The sequence below is a fragment of the Dunckerocampus dactyliophorus genome, chromosome 8 (assembly GCF_027744805.1).
Source record: "Dunckerocampus dactyliophorus isolate RoL2022-P2 chromosome 8, RoL_Ddac_1.1, whole genome shotgun sequence".
Taxonomy (NCBI): Eukaryota; Metazoa; Chordata; class Actinopteri; order Syngnathiformes; family Syngnathidae; genus Dunckerocampus; species Dunckerocampus dactyliophorus.
In genome coordinates this window covers 11,858,044-11,868,123 of record NC_072826.1, presented here as the reverse complement: position 1 = coordinate 11,868,123, position 10,080 = coordinate 11,858,044, and the positions used below count along the sequence as shown (strand labels likewise).

At 41.3% G+C, this 10,080-nt stretch overlaps 1 protein-coding gene across 3 annotated transcripts; it reads right to left on the bottom strand.

Moving 5' to 3' along the window:
• Window positions 1–1,444: 1,444 nt before the first annotated feature.
• Window positions 1,445–8,427, bottom strand: LOC129187003 (leucine-rich repeat flightless-interacting protein 2-like). Of its 3 annotated transcripts, none has more exons than XM_054785839.1 (7): window positions 8,382–8,427; window positions 8,040–8,145; window positions 7,756–7,830; window positions 6,019–6,057; window positions 5,668–5,829; window positions 5,464–5,547; window positions 1,445–3,489 (listed from the first exon to the last, which is right to left on the bottom strand). In XM_054785839.1, the coding sequence occupies exons 2-7, from the start codon at window positions 8,136–8,138 to the stop codon at window positions 3,019–3,021; spliced, it is 930 nt and encodes a 309-aa protein (XP_054641814.1). In that variant the 5' UTR covers window positions 8,139–8,145; window positions 8,382–8,427; the 3' UTR covers window positions 1,445–3,018. The 3 variants fall into 3 exon arrangements, with proteins under 3 accessions (XP_054641814.1, XP_054641813.1, XP_054641815.1); XM_054785838.1 differs by lacking the exon at window positions 8,382–8,427 and adding an exon at window positions 8,213–8,352; XM_054785840.1 differs by lacking the exon at window positions 8,382–8,427 and having other exon boundaries at window positions 6,019–6,054; window positions 8,040–8,332.
• Window positions 8,428–10,080: the final 1,653 nt, after the last annotated feature.

The window sequence follows — 10,080 nt, the reverse complement described above, 5'->3', positions numbered from 1 at the left end:
TCTGGGATTCGAAATTAGTTTTAGCTGGGTTACGACTATGGTTATGTTATTGTGGCTGTTGTCCAATTTCTATGCCGCTTGTCCTCACTCGGGTCGCTAGGGTATGCTGGAGGCTATCTCAGCTGACTTCGGGCGAGAGGTGGGGTACACACTGGACTGCTTGCCAGCCAATTGCAGGGGACATATGTAACGGATGCCAGCCAGTGAGGCTGCGCAAGTGTACGTTGGTAAACCTCACTCCCTCTGCCTTGAGAGCTGCGCTGAATACGCGGTCGACAGTCCGGGCTTTTAGCCTTGTGGTCAGCGCTCTCGCCTCCCATTATGAAGGTCCTGTGTTCAAGCCCCGGTGCGGACAGTGTGAAACAGGGCGGGTTACATTGGTGCCGTGACCCGGATGATTTGAGGGCGTGAGTGTAACAGATGCCAGCCAGTGTAAACCTCACTCCCTCTGCCTTGAGAGCTGCGCTGAAGACACGGTCGACAGCCCGGGATTTTGACAGCGCTCTCGCGAAGGTCCTGTATTCGAGCCCCGGTGCGGGCGGTGCGAAACAGGGCGGGTTACACATATTCAACAAACCTTCACACTCACATTCATACCTTTGGACAATTTAGTCTCCAGTTAACTTAACATGCATGTTTTTGGAATGTGGGAGGAAACCGTAGTACCCGGAGAAAACTATAGTATAGTGCCTGTCGTTTACTATCAAATCTGGTGCGTGTTACTAGTGATACCTAGTGGCTAGTATAGACCACGTCTTGTATTGCCTCAAACTATCGTTATTATAGTTCATTTTGAACTGTTCTATGCTTGAAAATGCTTTACTCGGGCTAAAAATACATAACATTTGCTTAAATATGCATTTTTGGACTAATAATAGGTCGTAGCCAACCACCAAACAACCATAATTTATTTTTGAAAAACCACGACAGAGCGAGTGATGTTCGAGCCACGATGGGGCAAGGGACGACTTAATGAGCAACCTCTTAACAAAAAAAAAGCTCCAAGGGTGTCAGTGCCTCACCAGCCATGAACCTCACTGCAAATCACTGCTGTTTTGAGATCAGTCAAACCTGCAATAAAAGCGTGTTGATCAAATCTGGTGGTTCTATGTTTCACCGAACATTAACATCACTGACACCTAGTGACCAGTTTAGAATACTACATAATCACAAAATGCATCTTCTTGGCTTCTATGTGTAAAAACAAATATGTAGAATTTGCTTAAATCCGCCTTTTTTTCCTATTAAGCCATATTAACCATGAAACAGCATATCTTGAAAAACAGTGACAGTGAAGCCGCACCATGATGTGGCGAGGGACGACTATATTCTGTTAATTTCTATACAATGGAAGTATCCAACTTAACTCATAGTTAGAGGAGAAAATATACTTCTTTAAAAAAAGATATGAAACAAGCACAAACATCAGTTTGATTTCAGACCTTTTATTATGAAATATGTATTCAGTTATCAGGTCTGTCACATATTTTTACTGCAAAACATTGTGTGGAAATAAAGCACAGAACATTTGATTACTTGAACGGTCAAGAAACTAAAAACCGCCATCTTAACTGCAGGCTGTAATGAAGTCCCTTTCGAAAGGCTCTAATCACAGAATGCGCCATAAAACATGTCAGCATCCTCAGTGTAAGAGCGTTCTCAATTACAATGATTGTGCAATGACAGATGAAGTTGTTGTACTGTAGGTGGTGACAGACGGCATCAAATAGTCATCAGATCTGTGTGTGAAAGCACTGCAGCTAATCAAGTATGAGGAAAAAAAATGCAGTCATGATATTACGCTGCAAATATACAGGTATATTCATTAAAACTGTCCACAAGATGACAGAAGCCCATTGCACTCTATTATTAATTATTCAACAGATGAGTGAGCTCATGATAGTTAAGACACTTAATAAGTCAAGAAGAGAATGTTGGCAAATCACATTGTGGATTTTTTTTTATTTTTATTAAATACATGTAAGTAAAATGCATGTCCGTGACGAAGCATTTTGGAATATATTTGCGAAAGGCTGTATAAAAATGGTATAAAGATGAATGTACTGTATGTGCCGTGCAGAAATAAATACATGACATGCGTGTTCATGCAAACTACAGCTCCCAACAGAGGTGGCGATTCTGGCCTTAAACGTAAAAAAAACCCAAAACTGCAGGTTTACAGCAATGAGACATGAAAAATGTCACTGAGCTCTACTGCAAGTGTGCAAACATGCAGTATTTCCATGCAGCTACAGGAGGACGCAGCCTGCAGCAGCTGAGTTGGTCTCTGATTTGTTTGGTTCTAAAGGGAATGTTGTTTTGAAAGCACATTTATGCCAACTGGTGAAAAGTGCAAATGCAGCCAATTTCCCTAAATTCTCAAAAGAAACAGTACAAAAGACATACAAAAGTACAGCTCCCTTACAGTATAAAACAGTCAGGCAGTGAATAAATAGTGGTACCCTCACACTTTAGAAACATAATGACCTTACAAACTAAAGCATCGAGAATGAGCCTCCCAAAAACAACTTAAAGCCACTTTGCAGACAGACTGATGGCAACATATCTTTATACTCAAACCAATAAACTTTCTTGTGCAGGCAGCTTAGAAAGAACAATTGTTCAGAATTCCAAAAAGTATAAAATATTAGTAGTCTTAAGACACAAAGTGAAGATATGATTGAGAAAAGTAGTCATCTATGTTAGCTAGTGCAGTGATTCCCAACTACGGTGCCGCTGCACATTAGGATGTCGTGAGCGATCACAAAGGATCCTTGTTCATCTATGCCAGCGACACACAGCGAGGCAGAACAACGAAATGCTGGTACATAATGAACCTGTCTATCCACCTGTTGTTAATCATAAAACATATTCGTTGCCAAGAGATTTTTCTAATGTAAAATATGTACCTCATTAAAGGTTGGAAAACACTGAGCTAGTGAACCACCTGAGCTCTGCTGCTGTGAGGCTATTCTAAAAAAGGTGTGTGGTTTCTAACTAAATCCCCTAACAGATAAATTAAGACACAACGCAGTTGTCACTACTTTGAGCCTCATGGGAGTCGGTGCTATCAGTGTTGCATTCGTTGGTCACCTGGTGAGTTGTGGAGTCATGAGGCAGCTCCTGAGTGTCACCTGGAAAGACGTGCTGCTGCTCCGGAGTCTCCGCAGAGGCGTCCTCATACGTGCTTGCTGTGTCAGAGTCGCTCTTATCTGGAGAAGGATCTCGTCCGCCTTCGGTGCAGCTTTCGTAAGGCCTCCTATGCACCCCGTCCCCACAGGCCGGGCTGTCCAGTGCAAGGGAGGGGGTGCTATTAGCCACCCACCTCATCTTTGTCATCACGCTTCCCTCGTCCGCCTTGGACGCTGGCGCAGCTTCACACAGGGAGGTGTCTTCGTCGGCATTACCATTCATTTGGTGTCCTGATCTCTTTGCATCCACCTCACTTTCCCCTGTGTGGTCACACATCGGCTCTTTGGTGTTTCTTTCCTGTGTGGAAAAACAGTAACAGCAAAGTAAAGCCAACAACATGCATTGTACTGGAATTATGTTAATTAAAATGTACAGTACACAGTTTGCAGTTTTCCTATACCATCCATTCATATCACTTGGAAAGCAGAAAACATTTTGTAGACAGAGAGAGAAATCAGTTAAACTGCATCCTTTTCAGCAGCGATAAAGTAAATTGCTAGTTAAAAATTAGTAGGGTTCCTGCTTCAATGTAACACCATTATGTGTGACTTTTAATCACCTGTTTTCACACTATTGGAGAGGACCATGCACTAACCCGGTATTTCACCTCGGCTTTCTTTCACTGGCTATCATTCAAAATCAACTGTGTTCTCGTACAACAACCCCTGAAAGTTTGAAGATCACCAGAAATCTGCTAATGGAGTGGTGAAAGGGTTTGCGCCAATTTTAACTTTGATCTCAGCTTTATAGGGCTGGCTATGGCATAAAAATAAATCGGGTTCTTGCTTTAACATAGCACAATCATGGCTGGCAGTTTGAAGATCAGCAAAAATCAGCTAAAGGGAGAGTGGTGAATAGAAACGTGCAAATATGGACTTTTATTTTGTTTGATTTTGAGCGTCTGGTCATCGCTCAAAATCAATAGAGGGTTCTTGCTTTATCATATCAAAACAAAAATCCCTGAATGTTACAAAAAGACCAGGCACCAGAAATGTGGTTGCTAGAAATGTGAATATGTACAAATGTGAACTTTACACCCAGCTTTATTGTAATAGGGTTCTTTGGTAAATACTAGGGGTGTCTTAGAATAGTCAACGATTCGATGGAGTCTTGATTCAACTATCAATCATATAAAAATGTCATGTGATTAAGATTGTACCATTCTGACTACGTGAGGGGTGCTCACGGCTCCTGAGCACACAGTTTTACAAATGTCTTTGTTTTTGTTATGAATAGCCTATTTTGATTCCAAAACAGCCTAATTTGTGTTTAAAAAAAAAAAAGAATTAAAGATGACGTGTGTGTTTAACAAAAGACATCTATTTACCACGCATTAATAAAAATCACCTGCTTCAGTGGCAATATCAAGAGGAGCTGAGGTGAACGCTAGCTTTAAATGCCAGGAAGAATGTCAACATCGACGTACCTGAGGTATTTGCTCATAATGGCTACTCAAAAAAAATCATCCAAAGTGTGGAAGTATTTTGAAAAGGTTAACGATGACTCCAGAAAGTGAAATGCAAATTGTGTCAGCAGCTACTTACATAAAGTATGACAACAACAACAACCAACAACGTATCATTTAAAGCAGGTAAGGCTGTTATGCTAGCTTCATTTTATAGTCTGACAGTGAATTTTCATGCAAGAAATAAGGCTGCAAACTCAAACGTTTTGCCAAGTTGTTTTTCAAGCCATGTCGTTCCTATTCGATGTGCACTTTTCTGATGTGTGCGACTGTGTTTTGTCTTGCTTTCTGTGTTACCAATATATTAAGGTACTGCTGTTGTTGTACTGCACACTTACCATGCTTATTTTTTTATCTGAGCGTTTTAGGCTGTTTCTTGAGGTGGAAAGTCGCAAATGATATCTGTTTATTAGTCGGGACTGTCATTAACTCTGCTCTTAAAAAAATACAAGGGACTGTCATTAACTCTGCTCTTAAAAAAATACAACAGTTGAGTATGGACAAACACTAACAAATCAGATTCAACTATGAAAATCCTTAGTCGAAGACAGCCCTACTAATTACTTCATCTTTCATTTGTCTGTCATCCTACAAAATGAATAGTGTTCTGTCTGTCATAACATAACCCCTGAAAGTTAGGTCATATTTTGTGGCTGCAAGCCTGCTACATTGGTGAAAAGGATCACTGAGCTCAGCTTTCTTATGCTCTCTATCATTAAAAAATTAACTGGATAGTTGTTTTAAAGTCAACAACCCGCTGTGAAATCTAATAATGCAGACAGGGTTTCTATAAAATATCACATGACCTCTTTTAATGTTTCCACTTTCTGCATCAGAGAGCGGACTACACTCTCCAGTTTTCTCTTGGCATCCCGCTCACGCTCCAACTCCTGCAGAGCAGACAGAGAGACAAGTGGCATTATCAGCTTTTGTCACAATACAACATCTTCACCAAACTGCTAAATGTTGTGTATGTTGGAGTCACAGCACCACAGAGGCCACCGACGCACCAAATGAGCATCTCTAGCCTCCCTTTGAGCCTCTGCCAGCAGCTCCTCTACACCCTCCAGCGTGTCCTGCAGGACGTCCACCTGGAACAACAGAGCCTCACGCTCCACCTCCAGCCCACGCAGCTCGTGCAGCGCCTCGTCATAGCTGGCCTGCAGCTCCAGCTACACCGCAAACAAGGTAACCAAATCAGTATGTGTCCTGTGACTGTGTGTAGGCTGAGAAAGGCTTAGTAGAATCCATTAGTGGGAGACATGACAATTCCTCTGTTGAAATTACTATAACAGTTATAAATCATTACAGCATATGTACTGTATGCAATTAGACATATTTGTACATGAAGAAAGTGTCACCATTTCAGGAAGTCCCATGAGGAGGTCCTTCTCAGACTGCTGAAAGGACAAAAATACATTATAAAAATGAATTCAAACGTTAAATTAAGTGACATTAACAATACAAACATTACAGTATAATACCTATATCTTTAAATAATGTTGCTTATTTACCTTTAACATTAGTTTGCCATGTGTTAATGATGCACAAATGTCTGTGATAAACTCAAGATTAATCTCCAACTGTAAATCATAAATTTACAAAGACAACAAGGATTCCAACAATTACAGTACATTCAAGGTTATCTGAAACAGCAAGAAGTTGGTCTGTGTGCGTCATTCGCCTCTTAAAAATCTCTGACTTTATGCACATAACCTGACCGGTCATACATCGTAGAACTCTATTACAGCAAATTAAAGCTGATGAGCTTAATGTTTTGTTCAAGACAGGAAGGAAAATAAACACAACTAAAAACAGTAAGGAGCTCAGCCTGCATTAATACCACTGATGTGTTCATTGTAAGCAAGTGTAACACGCAGGAGTGCTTTTGTTAACCGCGCACACTGAATTTCCAACTCAGCAGTTAATTGAACTGAGGTGTTAATTGGAGAGCATAAGAAAGTGGAACGGGAAACAGCTCTTTGATCACATTTATTAAGAAACATAAAGATGTGGTTAAATGAACAGTGGCATTAACTGGAACGAGTTAGTTTATGTTATTATTTGAAGTACAGTGTTCCCTCGTTTATCGCGGGGGTTAGGCTCCCAAAATAGCCCGCAATAAGTGAAATCCGCAAAGCAGCCAACTTCATTTTTTTACAATTATTATACAGTATATGTTTTAAGGCTGTAAAACCCCTCACCATACACTTTATAGACAGTTTCTCACATTTCTTTCTTGTTTAAACACTCTCAAAAAAGTTCATACCTTTGTTTGAATGTTAATGATCAACCTTAATCATCCACACATAAAATTATTAAGTCACTCACACATATTTCACTCATGTGACCATGCCTTTTCATCCTGGCGCCGTTCCTATGTACTTTAGCGTTTTTGTATCCTTTTTAAAAAATATTGCTGCAGTAAGCGACCTGTTGCAGTCCTCCTCCTTCGAACCGAAGATTCATTTACAAGCTAGCTAGCAAGCTAGCGATGACACAGAAGACATGGCAAGACAGCATGAAGGAGATTGATTGACAATAATCTACAGCCAATGAGGACACAGGAAACATTGGGCGGTGCAGACAGAGGAAAGAGAGAGACACTAAACTTCCCACAATGCAATTCTTAAACGGCCAGGCTCAGGCTGTGACAGCGTTAATATGCTGTAATAAAAAAAGCACTAAAAAAATTCAGCAAAACATCAAATACGGGAAAGGTGAACCGCGATAGAGCGAGGGAACACTGTTAATGCAAATCATAACATTGAACAGCTAAAGTAATATTTGCCTATGCAAAACAAAGAACAAGACAGGCAAGTAACTAATGAGATCCAATAAAAGTGGTCTATTAAAATTTGTCTTTGAGTCAGAAGTAAATATACAACTATAGAACCACAGCAAACACCAAAAATAGTAATAAACATGTAAACTTAATACATATCTAACAGTATCAAGGACAAGCACAATTCTTTTGTACCGATCTTATGCGACTGAGCAGGTGTACCTACAAGTAATTACTGTGGACATTACATAACCCAATCAGTAAAACTGATACTTATTAATAAACTCCTTTGAGTTATTCCTGCGACTCTTACCTGGCTGTCAGGCCTCCTCTTCAAGGTTCCTGCTCGGCTGTCACTTCGTGGTAGACGCCTGGACGAGCTCTCAGCCTAGTGAGCACAGTTAGTATCGCACTTAGCATCTCTGTCAACAAACAGCACGCTAGCTAGCTAGTAGGAGGAAGTAGGTTAACACCTTTAAAAACAACCCAATAAGACGCTGTTGGTAGTAAAAACAACGTCCGAAGTGTGAATTTAAATCGTTTAAGAATATCAGTCGCTTACATTCTTAACCAAAACCAAAAATTCTGTGATCTCACCTCCTTTATGAAGCTACGAAGTGATTCATCCTCGCTGATTCCACGCGAGAACGCCCGCTTCTTTGGAGATCCACTGTTGTCCACAGTGACCGACAGCATTTTCAACCTTTTAAACAAGTGGTTTATGTAAGCTCCAAGACTAGATGATGTATGTGTGAGTGTGTGTCTCCTACGCAAAAGCAGCAGGAACAGAAACAGGAACCGTGTACTGTAACAATGACGACGCCCAGGCAAGTACGGAGAGCCATGAGGATCAAACCCACCTAACGCAAGCCAACAAAACCACCTCTACTCCCATTGGCTTATGTCTACATGCCACCTTGTCAGATAAAGTCTACTAACCTCGATACAGTGACATTCTCGTATCAATTCAGTAACAAGACACCCTTGCAGAACACAATAAAACGTTGGGTGGACGGATCGACCCAAATCACTATTGCCAACTCCTCAGTAAGAAAAGTAGCTATTGGCTGTCCTAGAAGTCACTATGTGACGTCATCAAATAGTTTGCATATTATTTGCAGCAGATGCAGTAGGAAAAAAGTAGAACGTCATAGGCGACAAAAAGTTAGTAAAAGAAACTTAATAACGTTTAGAACTGCAAATAAAATACAAATTGGTTAGTTAATTTTAAATTGGCCTTCACTTCATCAAAATAGAATATTTTGAAGATTTTATCTCGGCCAGCGTCTCTCAAAGTCTAGACAACATAATAATTACATCCGGACTCACCTCCAGCCTCCACCCTTATCTTGCAGTTACAGCTACTTGTTTCATTTATCACACAACGTTCTCCCATCACACATTCTGACACACTGACAGGTAAGTGAGCGAGCCCGAATGAGGCTTGATTGTAATGAGTAGTAATTTAATGAAGATTAAGAAACATTTACTTTTTAGAGCCCACTCTGTAAAACAGGGCGAGATCCACCTCAGCGGCATCGCACCTCATGCATGCGTGATTCATGGACGCGTAGAGCACCACTATGCTCTGAAGCTGACTGTGCACTGACAGCTTGTGAGCGCTTTGGGGTGGGGTGGACCTCTCAGCAGCACCCGCTGCTGCTCAGTACGAACCAAAACTGCAGAACAATATGTGCTTACACTTTTTAAGTCCCCAAATACCAGAAAACTCTCCAACCACACCAGAAAAAGTCGCTAGATTTGTTGCTAGTTGCTTTTGAGAAAATATGTTGCCAAGAGGGTTTGGAATGTTGCCACATTTACGGACATAATTGCCAAGTTGGCAACAATGACAATGACATGGGATGCCATTTAGGTTGCTTTACTTCTTTATTGATCCCACACAGGGAGACTGTAATATCAGTGTGTCAACAGTGTCATCTTTTGGTGGAAATTATGAACTGCACATACCGTAAATACAGTATACTAACAAATTTCCCATGGAATAACAGTGCAGCAAAACGATGAAAGACACATACAAATATGTATCCATGCAGGCTTTGTGTAAGAATGCGGATAGATGTTAGAAGTGCTATTTTCATCTGCTACATTTATTATGTCTGACACAGGAGATAATCGTTCGCTGCACTTTGATCGCTTTGTTTTCAACTATTTCATGTCTTTATTCAACACACCATGCACACTCACAGGTTTAGAGCAAATTGTTTGAACAACATATACTGTTATACATCCACTTATCCGGGTCCAGGTTGAGGGGTGCAGTCTCAGTAGGGAAGCCAGACATCCCGTTCTCTGGCCACTTCTTCCAGTTCTATGGAGGGGACACCGTGGTGCTCCCAGGCCAACTGCGACAAGTGATCCTTCCTGCGTGCCCTAGGTCCCGACTTGTCATGACCAGAACACCTCACCAAGGAGGCTTCCATGAGGCATGCATCCAGCCTAGATGCCTGAGCCATCTCAACAGGTTCCTCTCCATGCACAAGAGCAGCGGCTCTACCCTGGGCTCTTCCTGGATGACTGAGCTCCTCACCCTATCTCTTAGGGTGAGTCCAGCCACCCTTTTGAGGAAACTCATTTCGGCTGATCTTGCTCTTTCAGTCACGACCCAAAGCTCATG

Excerpts from the sequence above, each read along its gene's own strand:
- LOC129187003 (XM_054785839.1), bottom strand. The coding sequence starts at position 8,138 with ATGCTGTCGGTCACTGTGGACAACAGTGGATCTCCAAAGAAGCGGGCG. Across the intron at positions 5,830-6,018 it reads TCATGGGACTTCCTGAAATG|CTGGAGCTGCAGGCCAGCTA; the intron begins GTGACACTTTCT and ends TTTGCGGTGTAG. Across the intron at positions 5,548-5,667 it reads AGGCTAGAGATGCTCATTTG|GAGTTGGAGCGTGAGCGGGA; the intron begins GTGCGTCGGTGG and ends TCTGCTCTGCAG.